We start from the raw sequence: 15,082 nt of genomic DNA on the forward strand, positions 1-15,082 counted from the left end.
CTGGAGCTGCTGTGCGAGAGGCGACGGGGTGCCTGGGTGAGATCCGGGCGGGCCCGTTCGCCCGGCCCCGCTCCCCCGCGGCTCAGAGCCGGCGGCGGTAGCCCCGAGACCCGCAGGATGCGGGTCCGGCCCGGCGGGGCCTCTGCAAAGTGCGTGGCTGCTCGCGGGAGTTCGTCATAGCTCTCTGAAGCAGCTTCACTGCGTTTTACGGAGTTTCTTTTAATAGTTCAACCTTTTCCTCTCTCTTCTACTTTAAGTCGTCCATAACATAAGGGATATGTATTTTTTCCTTTTCTGTGTTTCTAAGCTTTAAATACCAGCATATTGATCCTTGTTTGGGTGGATCAACGGGCCGCAGTTGTTCAGGGCGTGTTTTGGACTGTTTGCTGCTGTCTATAATCTCTTGTAAATTTGGATCTTGGTTTTTCTTGGGACCCTGACGGAGGACTGAAGAATAGACTCGAGGCAGGGGTGCAGAGCTAGTGGATCACATTTAAGATGTTAAAACGTACCCCTGAGGTGTGTTAGGGGCATGGTGTGCCCCCAGTGAAGCACAGGGCTATAGAGCAGGTGGAGATTCGAAATCTTATCAAAATAATGTTTCTCCAAACTGATAAACTGTTGCTTGAAACGTTTTCTATTTGTTAAATTCCGAAGTGCTATGAGGGAAGTGAAGTAAGGGTGCTTGGCAGCTAGAAGAGCAGCTCTGAAGAGCAGTGTAAGGGTGTTTGGTGGCATATGCTGTCACGTGTTCCTGTACGGACTGACCCGGCTGAGCGGGTGCTGCTGTTCCGCTGTCAGACCCCCTGTTAGAGCCCTGCTGGCCCCAACACCTCCTTGATGTAATACAACTGCAGAACCCGTAGCTTAAGCCAGTACAGATGTTGCTTTCTTGACTCCTGCTTGTCAGTAAAAAATTGTCACCTCAGTAGACATCTTTCGTGTCCCAAGAAAATGCATGAAACACAGCTAATTCCTATGTAACAGTTGCCCATTTTGTGGTTTAACTTTGAATTCTAATATGCTTGTAGTAGAACTTTTGCTAGGTTCACTGTGTAACAGTTCCAGCTGCATGATTTTGCATGAGTCTGTCTTTATTTCTTGTTTGTTTTCTACTGCTGTAAGCACAGCACCATCTCTGAAAAGAATGGGATTTACAACACGTTGTATATTGATATTTCTTTCATGCCTTACGCTTTCCAAGTTGAACTTCAATGTTGAAACTAACAATAGGGCAAATCCTGCCTCATGTCAGCAAAAAATCAGTCCAACATAATCTTTCTCTGGCAGCGCTGTTCCTGTGTTTAGGCAGCTAATCCTCGCTTGGGGGAGCGTCTCGGCAACCTTTTCAGCTCCATTGTGCCCGGCTCTTGTGTGGGTCTTGCGGCGATGGAGAATTTCCAGCTTTAGCCAGTCAGGCTTCATGGCCGTGCCTCGGGCAGGGGCCTGGGAGCGAGGGCCATGGGCTGCTTGAGGCCGAGGAGTTGTCCCACCCCTCTTCTCACGCAGGTGCAGCTCCTGTGCAGTTCGAGGTCACCCTGTGAGGTGAAGCCAGGTGCCTGTTTTGTGGGGATAAGGGGCAGCGGGCTCCGGCTGAAGTCCAGGAAACTGTGCTTGGACATAAGAACGGTTTCCCTGGGGGGCTGGGGGCGGGCGCAGGCTGCCCAGAGGGCCTGTGGATCCCCATCCTCGGGGCGCTCACCCCCCGGCCGGGCATGGCCCTGCAGCCTGGGGTCGCAGGGGAGGGCTGGGGGCTCCAGGGCTGCCCCACCTCGGCCCCTCTGCCCGGCCTGGCTCTGTCCCGCCCTGCCCCGCTGCCTGCGGCCGCTCAGGTGGGGAGCGGGTCACGCGGCAATGGGTGCGGGAAGGCTTTGGTCCTCAGCCCCAAAAAAGTGCTGGCTGGTTCCTGCGGTGTCTCTTCGGCAAACTGGTGCCTCAGCTGCCAGCACCTCGTGTGTCGGAGCTTCTGGGGCCGCAGCTTGGGCCGGCTCTGCCCCTCCACTGCCTCTGTCCGCTGGGTCAGTCCTGCGGCCGCCCGGGACGAAGCCAAGCGTCTCGGCATGTGTTACACTCTGAATTTCCTTTACAACCGTCTCTTACGTTTAAAATGCAAGCAGGGGAAAAGCACGTGTAGGTCTCAGGGCTCACAAATGGGATAAAGCTTTTGCTTTGGACGATTTTCTGAGTTTGAAATGAGTAGCTGTTTTTCTTCCCTTCCAGTGAGAGGATCTGAAGGGCTTTATATGGTGAACGGGCCGCCGAGTTTCACAGAGAGCGCAGCCTTTCGAAGGTACTGCTGTTATTGCTGTTTCTGATATTTTTGCACAAAAGAAATAATTTTCTAAAAAGGAAAGGTAGACTTTAGAGTTGAAAAATGTATAAATACGAGTCAATTTTTTCTTTCTACCAGTAGTTCAGAAAATTGATGGTTTTGAAGGCTTTATGCTTGCCTGATTTCCCATTGCCCGGGTAATAATCATTGAGCAACTGCAGAGTAGATTGCACTGCTACAAAGTGCTGCTCGGGAGCACAGCAGGAAAAATGGTGTGTTGCTTTTGATTTTTGTTAAAAATGCCTTAATTTATGCGGTGTGTTTGAATACTAATGTGTATTTCTTCTTTAGGGACTCTGGAAAGAACTGCAAGGCTGTTGCTTTCAGCAAGGATGGTTCCCTCTTTGCCTGGTGCAATGGAGAAAAGTTGGTGCATTTTTATTATATAAATCACTTTGTATTAAATAAACTGGATCAGTTCTGCCCCATTTACTTGTCTGTGTAAAGGCAGTTGCTATGAACACAGTGTTTGCATACACTCTTTAAATGCAGTTTATTTTTACATTATTCTCAGTAGTGGCTTTGTTTTCTGAATATCAGATGGAATATTTAGTGTTTTTCTCACCCATTCCTCTGGATTCTGGATATGCTTTATTTGTTTTTTGTTCATAGTTCCCAGAACGATAGTACCTGGTTTTCTGGGGTGAATCTATTAGTAAAGTTCACAGACAGTGAAGAGCCTGTGCACCTTCTGTACAGACATCACAAGGTTTCTGTTTTTTCTAGACCAGGTGCATTACAAAGTTCACTAGAGATCACACTTTACATGAGGGTGTGTCAGGGGGTTGCTGCTGTAAGGAGGTGGCAAGGCCTCTTCTGAAGTGTCAGTAATCTTGCTAACAGGTTAAACATCTGTAAAAGTATTTAGTAATACCATTTAACCATTTCTTTTAAAATGGGTAATTTAGATGTAGGATTCGTTACTTTCATTGTTGTTTCTGGTTCTCAAAAATATTCAGACTCCTAAATTTTCATCAAAAACTTCATTTTTTATCAGTTGGAAAGGTCCATTTCCAGAAAGTGTTTGTGGGGAAAAGTGTTTTTCCAACCAGCAGGTTGTATATCCAGGTACCTTAAATGAGAATATTCCAAATGGCAAACCTGTCCATTCCTGCCGTGCCTCTTTGTTTTGGGGACTGCCTGTGTCCCTTCATTTCTGAGGGGGCAGTCAGTGAGATGGTGAGGGACAGGCTCCTGACGCAGCATGGGAGAACAGCAGTGATGTGGACACATCCTGATATGATCTTTCCTGTTTCTTTGGATTCTGTGTTCAGAGGTGCTGCTTGACCTGGTTTGTTCAGGCGTCTGACCTCTACTTTTCCTTGTGCATGTCTCCCTGCATCCCCCAACCTCAGCAAGCCCCCGTCTTAAATGTTGTATCCTTATACATAGAAGACCTTTAAAAATACGTGGATAAACGTGTGGTTTAATTCCGTTAGAACCTTTCTATTGGCCATTGCTCAACTTTAGCACCGTGGCAGTGTGGGTGGACTCCCCATGAGTAGAGCGTATCTTGTCTCTGGTTCAGAGTTTAAATGTCACAGGTAGAGATAGGTGATATGTTTTGACCAGTGCTTTCACTTTCTGTTGTGCTTGGGTATCTCATTTTAAAATGTGCTCTTGCAAAAATTTAGTAAGAGCAGGAGGAGAAAAAAGCTCTTCTGATTTTGTTACATTGACCAAATTTGGGACAGATCTAGAAGGGTCAAATATGTGAAAAGTTACCTTGGCTATTAATTAACTATTCTAAGCATGTTTTGTTGAAATAGCATCTTTTTGTTCCAGAGTAAATATTGTTAATGTCACCAGTGCTGAGTTACTGCGTTCCTTTGATCTTCCGAAGGCAGTTTGCCTTGAATTCTCGCCAAAGAATAATGTTCTGGCAACGTGGCAGGCCTATACAAGTGAGTATTTTACCAGCTGTAAAAGTACACGGGATAACTGCACGTTTTAATTTGGTTTGCAGCCTTTCTGTTACTTCATTTGTCATTGTAGCTTATCGGCTTAAATGAGCAGTATAGAAAGTGTACAGAAAATTATACGGGTAATCAAGTGCATAGTGGAGGAGGGAGGGATGCCATCTTCTGAAAGCATCTGGTGTCGACAGTTCTTACAAATGCTAAATCAGAGTGCACGTACTAAGAATTACTCTATTAAGTAAACCACATGTTTCTAAAAATTGCTAACTGATCTTAGTGCCAGGAGTGTGTTTGAATAATGTGCTGTTCCAGCAGTTTGTGTTCATGCGTTGACCAGGAGAATTGTAAGCTGTCTCAGAGCGGTCGTGTCCTCCGCTGGGCATAGCTGACTTGAGTGTTGTGCACTGTCCAGGGGACTTTATTCTCTCCTCTGCCTCTCTGTGGAGTTTATCTTCCTAATGTAGATATTGTCAGTCTCAGATGAGTTGTGTGCCTGAAGGAGATGGTGTAAATGCTTCCCTAGAGAGAAGGGGCTGGCCGTAGGCTGGGCGGTGGGGAGTGGCCTGGGACAGGTTGTAGGGTGAGCCCAGGCAGCCCGAGGGATGGGACTGATTCCAGCTGTGGCTGCTAGAGAACTGTTAGGAGCTCTGCTCTGAATCGTTGGTAGAAACAGGCAGGCTGTGCTATCTGGAGTGAGTAGAAGGGTACAGAGAGCCTAAACCCAGCAGAACCATTTTGTACAGCTTGCAGGTAGAGCTGTGACTGCAGTGGGACGGACGAACGCACTGCGTTCTTGTGAGAACAAAGTGTAGGAGTGGGGAATGTGCCTTCATGGTGTGCCAAGAGGGTGGCTTTTGGGTTAAAGAGCACACGTTAAGAAAGCTGAGCTAGCAGTGGTAGCCCTAGCCTTGTGATGGGGAGTAGAAACCCGACGCTTCCAAATGTTGGTTCTTTCGCTGGACCGAAGGACTGTGGACAGACGTATGTTAATAGGTAGAGCAATTGGCAGTCGGGGGTTTAGTCCCCCAGTGGGTAGGATGGTTCTTGTATGAAGTTTATGCATGTTTGGTTGCTTGTAGAATGGTGAGGTGGAATGTCATCATGGTGAAGCAGATTTAATCCCACTACTCTAACCCATGGTTTCGTTGCAGCTGCTAAAGATGGCGCAGCGGGGGTGCCCAACCTACAGCTTCATGAGGTGAAAACTGGAAAATGCTTAAAATCTTTCATCCAGAAAAAGATGCAGAACTGGTAAATAACATTTCCAGATGCTAACTGTTTGCAAAGAAATATGGTTTCCATAAATCTGATCCAGGTAAATAGAGCTTTTAGTGTGCTGTTGGCTTCAGAATACTGCCTGCTGCTAGCCGAAAGCAAGTGTCTGCCTGTAAGTATCTTTGTGTGTAGTTGTAATTGTTTCTTAGTGTAAATTCGCTATCATTTTGCACCACAGAGAAAGTTGGGGAGACAGTAACTAAGTCTAGTTGTGTATTTTTTACTATGCAGATGTCACTTGTCTGGAACATGTATCATGTTTGAACTTGCTTGACTGTAAAAATGAAGGAAAAAAAAATCCTCCTGCTAAAAAACTGCTAAAGATGGGCATCATTCAGTGTTTCTATTTTTTTTTTTTTCTTTAAATATAGGTGTCCTTGCTGGGCAGATGATGAGAGCATTTGTGCCAGAAATATGAACAATGAAGTGCACTTCTTTGAGAACAACAACTTCAGTACGCAAGTTTTTCTATACGTTTCATTGTGTTCTACACGGGCATCTTCTTTTGGGTGGTGTTTTTTGTTTGTTTTCAAATTTCAGAAGCTTATGTGCTGTGAAACCTTCCAAATACTAAATGCTGCATTTCAAACCTTAGATCTCCCAAATAATTTTGCTGTTAGATCTTCCAATACTTTGCCTCAGCTCAAGTTGGTTTTGTAAATAAAAATGTGTGGTGAAATGGAAAGTAAAGATTTGCCCGGTAAAAGAGATCCTGTATGGTTGTATGTACTGTTCTTTACTATTGGTGATACAGACACGGAAAGGTATAGTGAAGTAATCCAGGCTAATGTGGTTTCTCAGTGATGTCACCTGTGACTTTTTCTTTTGTTTGCAGATACTATTGCAAATAAACTGCATTTGCAAAAGGTTAATGATTTTGTGTTATCTCCAGGAGCACAGCCAACCAAGGTACTTCTGATGTTGTTTCCATTTTTTTTTTCTTGGTTTCCTTCAAAAACTCACTGTAATTTTAGTGCAGCGTACTAGCAGTGACTAGGCCCTGTGGTACCAAGAGCATCCCCTGCAGTGAAATCTCGTGGCTCTGTTTCAGGTGGCCGTGTACGTCCCGGGCAGCAAAGGAGCGCCGTCGTTCGTCAGGCTCTACCAGTACCCCAACTTCGGCGGCCCCCAGTCTGCACTAGCCAATAAAAGCTTCTTTAAAGCTGACAAGGTGACAATGCTATGGAACAAAAAAGGTATAACAGCTGTCTGTTTAAACCTGTATATTCCCCCCGTTTTGGATTCGATTACTTTGTGTGGGCTTTGCTGATGCTGACAGTGGCCGTTAGTGCCGATGCAGCGTCACAGTCACAGTCTGGGGCACCCTGAAGTGCTCGTAACTCTTCTGTGGTGACTTCCATGGTTTTGTATATTGTAACTGAGAATACTCCATGTTGGTAAATTTTGCAGTTGAATAGCAAATTCAAATTTAATTTTGTGTTCTGTGATGATAACGTAATGTAAAAAATAAGATAATACCAGAGCATAAACTGTTCTTAATCTTTAAAATTGTACATATGTAGATTTAGTTTACACTTTTAATCTGAGAAAGGAAGATAATTCCATTTGGGTTAACATTTAGGTAAATTCAGAAGAGAATGAAAACAGCACTGTTATGAATTCTAGTTAGTTGCTTGCATGATCAAACTAATTTCTCTTTGTTCATGGTAGTTTGTGAAATAGTTTATATAGTTTGCAATAACTGTACAGAAATAACTGTATGTCTGTTCTGTTAGCCACTGCTGTCCTAGTAATAGCTAGTACAGAAGTCGATAAAACGGGGGCTTCGTACTATGGAGAGCAGACACTGCACTACATCGCAACGAACGGGGAGAGCGCGGTCGTGCAGTTACGTGAGTAGCTCTCGGGCGTTTTCTCCTTGTATGACAGCTCTTGACAGTGGGAATTGCTGTTTTACCAGCTTTTGTTTAATGTGTTGGGGTGGGGTGGGGTTTGGTTAGTGTAATCAACTAATCTTTAAAAGAAAAAATAATGTAATTTTTACAAAAAATTCTTCACAGGATTTTTTTTTTTAATCTAGAGTAAGGTGATTTAAAAATTTTTTTTGATAGCTGAATTACCTTGTCATCTTTGGTAGACTTGTCAATGTCAGTGGCAGAAAAGCACACACTTTCAGTTAAAATATACAAATAATGTGCTTGGGAGAGCGTTCATGTGCACAGGAAGGGAACGGTGCATATTTACTAAGGAAACACCTGGACAGTTCGTGCCTGAGAAGCCCTGGTGGGCAGGAAGGTGTGTTACCCCGCAGCACTGCCCTGCCTGCACTTTTGGCCATGCAGTTGGTGCTGGTACTCGAGGAGCCAATGCAGAGTGAGAGCTGTTTTTTGAAGTATGTTGGAAAACAGAAGTCCTTTATTTTGTATTGTAAACTGGAAAGTGTTCTAATACAAAAACGACATGTTGAGGAGAAGCAAGTGGCTGCTCTTAATTTCAGTGTCTCGTTTGAGCTGGAAGTCCATTCATTAATTTCCCCAGGGTGGATTTTTCATTACCTTGAGTTGTCACTGTTTGTTTGGGATCATAGAGAGGCTGGTTTGTTGTGAATATTTCAGAGCACTGAGGGTGGGGTGATGCAAACTCTTCATGCTTAAGTGACTGTAGAGATGGGGAATATGTTCTCTTCAGCGCTAGTGCTGACCAGGAGAGTGTCTCCCGTTCGCCTGCTGCAGCGAGTACCGAGTCCCACTTCCCTCAGGGAAAACCAGTCAGGATTGTGACTCAGTATCTAGCACCTCTCTGGGAGCAGTGTCCTGCACTGAGAACACGAGTTGTTGAATTGCATGCTTAGTAAAACCTTCTTTCCCTTGAGCCTGTTTATTCCCAATGCCTTGATCTTCCGCAGGCAGTTTACCATTAATCTTCATTTAACTCGGCATAGAAAAAACCCTCATGCATGTTTTGTAAAACTGTTTTTTCCAACAAAAAACAGTCTTCTGCTTACTTTTGAGGTCAGTTTTGGAGCTTTTTTCACACTAGCATTTGCAGAGGGTTTTGGGTTTGACTACTGCATGCTCATGCCGCAGCCTTTTCCTCAGCTGTGAAGTCCCTGTGTATCTGCCCTCATCCTCCAGCTGCACGCTGTCTTGAAACGTGAGGAGACATCTCCTCAGAGCTCTGTCTCTGCAATTGTGTTTGGTTAATGTCACCTAAAAAGTTCTAAAGGGGAAGAAACACCAACACTGTGACTGCACAGCCTAGTTTCTAAAGATAATGAGGCTTTAGAGTAACAACAGGAATGAACAATTCAAACCCCTCTGATACTTTGGGTAACATCTGGGTGTAAGAATTGTCAGTAATGCACTTGGCATTTATCTGAGATACAGGTAAAGATGCCCAGATTATGTAAAATTACAATGACACATGTTTTTTATTTACCCCCGTGTGTTTTACATGAGTTTCCATCACTAATTCATCATTCTTCAATATCTCCTAATGTTTTAACCCCCAGAATAGCTTTTAACAATCTCAAGCTTTAATCATTATGAGTAAAACCATTTTTGTGTGCTCTCTGACTCTAAAATCTGTCTTGCAAAATACTGTGTGTGAGCACAGTCCAAAGATAACTTAGATCAGTGTCTCTTAGCTCTACAAAGCTGAGCTATGCCATATTTCTTGGATTTTAAAAAGAGGAACTAGTATCCAGCTGGTATAAAACTCCTGTTTTTGCAGGTTTCCAGTGGGACAGAAGGTCCTGAGAGATCATACTTGAATAACGAGGAAAAAAAAGGAATTTTTTAACAGGAAAAAACATGCTTACTGTTAAAGTGCTGATGGTGACCCTACAGAGGTAATTTGGAATGGCTGCAGTTATTGTTGCAAACCTTAACTGAAATTATCAGAAGATAAAATGTTCCTACCTCAATTGTTAGCAGAATTCATTTTCACTGTCAGTAATTAGATCACAGCATTTTAGCAAAGCATGAAGTTAAGAATTGCTATTTATTTTATTTTTGCTTGCACTGAAAAGATACAGTCTCTGAACAACAGCTGCATATTTTCCTTTTCCTTTTAGCAAAAAATGGCCCTATTTATGATGTCGTTTGGAACCCCAATTCTGTCGAGTTCTGTGCTGTGTATGGTTTCATGCCTGCCAAAGCAACAGTTTTTAACCTGAAATGTGACCCCGTGTTTGATTTTGGAACCGGTCCTCGCAATGCTGCCTACTACAGCCCCCATGGACACATCCTAGTGCTGGCAGGATTTGGAAATCTCAGGGGACAGATGGAAGTGTGGGACGTTAAAAACTACAAACTCATTTCCAAACCAGTAGCCTCGGATTCCACATACTTTGCTTGGTGTCCTGACGGGGAGCACATTGTAACCGCCACGTGCGCGCCCCGGCTCCGCGTCAGCAACGGCTACAAGATCTGGCACTACACGGGCTCTCTGCTGCACAGCCACGAGGTGCCATCGACCGAGGAGATGTGGCAGGTTTCCTGGCAGCCCTGCTTGGATGGAGTGTTCCCAGCGAAAGCAGTGAAGTACCAGGCGGTTCCGAGCGAGCTGCCCGGCGCTGAGCCGAAGCCTGCGCAGGCGTACAGACCTCCAGCCCTGAGAAACAAACCTGTGACGAGTTCCAAGCTTGTGAGTAGAGTTCCATACACAAACTAAATTGTTCTGTTTCATTGCTTGTCCTGTCTTCGAAGCTTGGCCTCAAATACATGTATATTTTTAATGAGGAACACTAGGAGAGTAGTCAGACTGGCAGTAGTGTTGTGGGGTTTTTGGGAGGTTTCTCGATAATCCTCTTTGACTCTTTGCTCGCTGTTTGTGAGAACCTCTGTTGAAAACTGACATTACTTTGGTCCAAATACTCTTCTTTTACAAAGTCATTTTGCAAATTTTAAAAACTCTCTACAACATGCACCTGAACAATAAACTGCAAATTTGGTTTATGGTGAAATTGGATACTCCAGTTAAGATAGAAGCCTCTGATTTGGCTGACCTGACTTACCAGTCTAAACCCAGATAGACAGGTGGTTGCCTGTCCTCCCAATAGCTTTTTTTTAGGTAAGTTTACTTGCTGGAAAGAGATTTGATTGTTAGCAAGTCAGCTGCAGTTTAAATAGGTTTCAGTACAGTGACCTACTTGTCTAATTAGTTTCTTTTCTGCAAGTTTTCAAAGTAGGCTGAGTAGCAACTAATTACATTTAACAGTTGCACCTTTGATGTTTGAGTCTCAGAGCCCTTTGATTTTGAGCCTGGTGCTTTGGAAGGAAAGGACTGCTGCTTGGCTTGTGAGGAATCAATCATGCTAACGTCTGATTTTGTAAATGATCACAAAGCAGAGGTAGTAGAGAAAAGATAGGTTAAAATAATTATGTTTTACTTACATGGGGAAGAAGTCTTGTCATACGCATTAAAACAACCCAGCCCCTCAATTAAGGCTTATCTTAAACCAAAAGACTATACAATCCCCCCTCTTTATCTCTCCTTCAAGAAGTCCCGCCCCCCCATCTCTCCCCTCCCAGCAACCCATTTTTCCCTTCTCGTCACTGGGAGTTTGAGTTAAAAAGTTGTAACAAAAGCAAAGTGCCAAGCTTCAGCCATTTTGTGCTGGTTTATTCCTCTTTGATTTATGTCCTGCCTGAAATTAACAAAATCATTATGTTTTCTATCAGAAATCCATGAAATCTTTAGGACATATACAGGAAAGTTCCATCCAAACTTGAGAATGGATGGGTTTGAAACCCTTTTCACACTGTCTTCTACTCGAAAGAGAAAGGGCACGTGCTTGGAGGTTTTTTTTCCCTTTCTTTTCCTTCATGGTTTGTCTTTGCATATGGTGTTCCCTTAAGTAGGTTCAAGTGCTGGGTTTTTTTGTACCCACGTGCTTGCCAACATGGAATACGGATTTCGTAACATGATTTTGCATATCCTGCAGCATGAGGACGAGCCACCTCAGAACATGAAACCGCAGTCGGGAAGCAGTGATAAGCCGCTCTCTAAAACGGCTCTCAAAAATCAAAGGAAACACGAAGCAAAGAAAGCTGCTAAACAGGTACTGCAGAAGTTATTTCAAGGATAATTAGCTCTCACAAAGGGCGCTGCTCTGTCTGGGCAGTGACCATTACCTGCCCTGAGCCCCCTCCGGGCGGCTGCACGTGCTGAGCTGCACACAGGGTGGGAGAGGTTCCCGTCGGACTAGAGCAGGTACAGAAGGATGGCTTACAAATAGCAGCTTTGGTTAGTTGCTGTGAATGTGGGCTGAAATCAATGTTAAGACTAAGTAATTCTGACTCTTCACCTTCAGTCAGTCTGCAGAGGTTTTTTTCCATGTTAGGTTAGAGGTAAGAGCGGACTTGCCGCTTCGGCGCGTGTCCCCGGCAGGCCAGGGCTGAGGCACGGCACCAGGGCAGAGCAGAGACAGCCTGCTCGTGTCACCTCTTTGTGCTGTCCTTCAGCCAGGGAGATAAAAGCCAGCTTTTGGTATTAGCCTTCCAATTTCTACAAACTTCTGAAGCAATAATTTCTTTAAATAGTGTCTTTTAATTTCTTACACTGGGTTTGAGCCCTTTCTTCTACTTCAGAGAGAATGACCCAGCAGTCAACTTTATAAAATATTTGTGTATGTGTTTGTCATGTCATCCCTACTGATGTTTCCCTGTGCAATGTGTGGTTGGTGTCTTGAGGAAGTAGAAATTAAACAAGAAACATCACATGAGTTGTTACAGGTAACCCTTTTTTTGTGGAAAGCATGTATGTGTATATATGTATAGAGGTAATGCAGTACATCTAAGCAAGTCACAGATTGTGGAGCACACCAGCAAACTAGTTCAAGGAGAAATATTAAATGGATCCCTTAAAATGATGAAAGACATTTCTCAGTCCCTTTGTAATCAAACGTGTTTCCTAGATAATGTGTTTATCTGCCTACAGGAGGCCAAAGCTGATGGGAACCGGGAGTCCACGCAGTCCCCGGCATCGCAGGGGGCGCCCCGGAGCGCTGTGCCTGCTGTTACATCAGGGGACCCTGAAGTTGACAAGAAGATAAAGAATTTAAAAAAGGTGGGGGGACTTTTTTTTTTCCCCTTACAGACAGCAGATTCCTCTAAGAGATGGTCTGTATGATCTGGTCTGATCGTAAGGTGACAAGAGCTCAGGAGGACGTTTACATAGATGGTAATTTCCTGCGTTTGTGACCCAAGTTCCTGTTCCATCTTGTGGGAGAGCAGTGGCCATGGCGTGCAGGGAGCGCTGCCGGACTGGGAGGCAGTGCCCAGCCCCTGCTGCCCGCCCGGGCCTCGCGGGGTACCCGTGTTCCTGCTTGGAAAGCAGCTCTGCGGGCTGCGTCTGGGATCTGAGAAGGGAACTTGCCATGTGGTTTTGGTTTCTTCCCTCGCTTCTAAATGACATGGGTGTGAAGTCTTGGAAATCCTGGAAATTCTTGCATTAGATACTTTCAGAATGGAAGTTGTTTGGCTCAGGCTAGAGAATCTTTCCTGTTCCTGCATAATCCATCAGAGCTTCTTTCTCTTGGCTGCCTCCTGCTTTTCATGGTCTGTTTGGATTAATATTCCAGGCTTTCTGAGGAAAATGTGTGGTGGAGAAGGGGTAATGATAGCAGGGGAGTAATTTCTGAATTTGAGTCTAGCTCTTCAGTGAGATAACACATGGTGTTTATGTTTCAGAGACTAAGCAGTGTTTCTGTTCTCTAGGTTTTGTTCTTGAAAGAAATGTCTTTTATTGGTGGGAAACTCTGGATTGAGCATCTGGAGATGCTTAAATGAAACATGCCTTCCATATTGAGACCTGCCTCCTGGTAAACCAGGCACTTGCATGTGCAGGAACTTCGAAGGCTGTTTTCTATTATTGGTTCACCAGTACCTTTGTGTTAGTGTGTTTTTTTGCTGTTTTGATTTTTTTTTTTACAGAAACTAAAGGCAATTGAACAGCTGAAAGAACAAGCAGCTGCTGGCAAACAGCTAGAGAAAAATCAGGTACTGTTAAGATGTATGCGGTTTATTCAAGTCTCAATAATAAACTACATCTGTGACATCTTGTGTTTTTTTTATTCTAGTTGGAGAAGATTCAGAAAGAAACTGCTCTCCTTCAGGAACTGGAAGACTTAGAACTGGGTCTTTAAAACTTCATGGAAGCCCAGTGCAGTGTTTAACACAATGTTCATGCAAAATATAATTTGTATTAACTTGAACACAATAAAATGTTTCAGCAAATGACTGAGGATGCAAAAGTCCACAGATCTGCTGCATACTTGCCTTTTAAGAAGCTTTCCTAAAGATTTGTGCACATGTGAAACAGTAACCAAGTAATGAATATCACATCGGCCAGTTCTGCTGCTGCTCAAACCAGAAATGTGGTGATGTTCTCAAAGTATATTGCCTAAAAAAGCAGAAGTACCCTGTTGGTTTATCTTTTCCTTGTTTGGGTGTGAGGAGGGAAGGTGATGAGGCTTACCCATTTGATAGCTTTATTATATTTAAAAAGATGTGATCTTTATGCAGTAATGGGATGTAGATAAAAATAAAGAGCATTTAATAATAAGTACTTCTGTTCTTCTGTTACAAGGGCAGAGTCTTTAAAACAAGGAGACCACGCCACCGTGATCAGAGCTAATTAACTGTAAAGGATAAATGAAGCTTCAGATACTGCAGCTGCTGTGGTGACTCTTGCAGTTTGCTTTTTTTTTACTTTGATTTTAAATTTCCATTCTTTCAGTTCTCATTTACCCCTTCCCCTTTTCTGGTCCTTTATGTGTGACCACTGCAAACAGGGAGCCGAGCAGGTGGGGAGGGGTGTTAATGGCTTCTGAAGCTCTGTTCTGCTCGAGTCCTCCCCGAGGCGGGGTTTGGCCCAGCTCTTACAGCACCAGTGATGAGCTGGGCCATTGGAGCTGTCCCTTGCTCCGGAGTTTTATGCATTTAAATCCGGCCTCGGTGGTGGTGTCCGAAAAGCAGCTTCATCACCTGCTGTGCCCTAGGTCAACAATCACAGGCTCAGACACCGCTCCTTCACTTCAGCATTGTGCGAGCCCGGGTGCGTGGTGGTTTCCTGCAGACCAAGCCCACCACTGGGACTCTGCGCTGTATTTATAGACTAAACTTGCAGAGTTAGTAATTTTCCAAGTCCATCCTCTCTGATGATGATTGGTTAGTAATTTATGTACAGTAGTACTGCTGACACAATAGTCACAGTACTGTGCAGGCTCAGGGGAAGGGTCTTCACCGGGGCAAGGGTCACCTTGATCTCGGGGTGTGATTTTAGTGTTGGGCTGGGGGCAGTTCAGCCGAGGACCCACGGACCTTGCCTTTGCTTGCCCGGTTGGTGCTGTGCCCTCGGCAAGGTCTAACGCTCCGGGCTGTCCACGGGGGGCCTTTGGCTTCGGCACAGACCGGGAACATCGTTCCTGAGCCAAGCCTAACGTTGCCGCGAGTGTCGTTTGACGTCCGGCAGTGGGGCTCCGGGGCTGGCGGGGCGCTGTGCCCGTTGGCCTCCCCGGGCGGGCGTTGGGCGCGTCCCTCTGGGGGTAAACGCGGCTTTGCAAAGCGTCGGCGCGGCCTGACGGACCCCC

The 15,082-nt window shown here is 44.8% G+C and overlaps 1 protein-coding gene across 1 annotated transcript; it reads left to right on the forward strand.

Annotated features, from left to right (window-relative positions):
* The first annotated feature begins 1,582 nt into the window (after window positions 1–1,582).
* EIF2A (eukaryotic translation initiation factor 2A) lies at window positions 1,583–14,052 on the forward strand. The gene is made up of 13 exons (XM_026854653.1): window positions 1,583–2,290; window positions 2,624–2,698; window positions 4,118–4,236; window positions 5,403–5,502; window positions 5,898–5,980; window positions 6,362–6,435; window positions 6,578–6,722; window positions 7,263–7,379; window positions 9,563–10,134; window positions 11,435–11,551; window positions 12,430–12,558; window positions 13,425–13,490; window positions 13,571–14,052. The coding sequence occupies exons 1-13, from the start codon at window positions 2,193–2,195 to the stop codon at window positions 13,634–13,636; spliced, it is 1,761 nt and encodes a 586-aa protein (XP_026710454.1). The 5' UTR covers window positions 1,583–2,192; the 3' UTR covers window positions 13,637–14,052.
* The last annotated feature ends 1,030 nt before the right edge of the window (window positions 14,053–15,082 follow it).

Source organism: Athene cunicularia, assembly GCF_003259725.1.
Source record: "Athene cunicularia isolate RWA chromosome 9 unlocalized genomic scaffold, athCun1 chr9_part1, whole genome shotgun sequence".
In the NCBI taxonomy this organism is placed as follows: Eukaryota; Metazoa; Chordata; class Aves; order Strigiformes; family Strigidae; genus Athene; species Athene cunicularia.

What these genes read in the sequence shown, in the direction of transcription:
- EIF2A (XM_026854653.1), top strand. Translation starts at nt 2,193, where the DNA reads ATGAGTAGCTGTTTTTCTTCCCTTCCAGTGAGAGGATCTGAAGGGCTT. An exon ending in AACGTGGCAGGCCTATACAA is followed by an intron (nt 4,237 to 5,402) that starts GTGAGTATTTTA and finishes GTTTCGTTGCAG; the next exon opens with CTGCTAAAGATGGCGCAGCG. An exon ending in CAAAGAAAGCTGCTAAACAG is followed by an intron (nt 11,552 to 12,429) that starts GTACTGCAGAAG and finishes ATCTGCCTACAG; the next exon opens with GAGGCCAAAGCTGATGGGAA.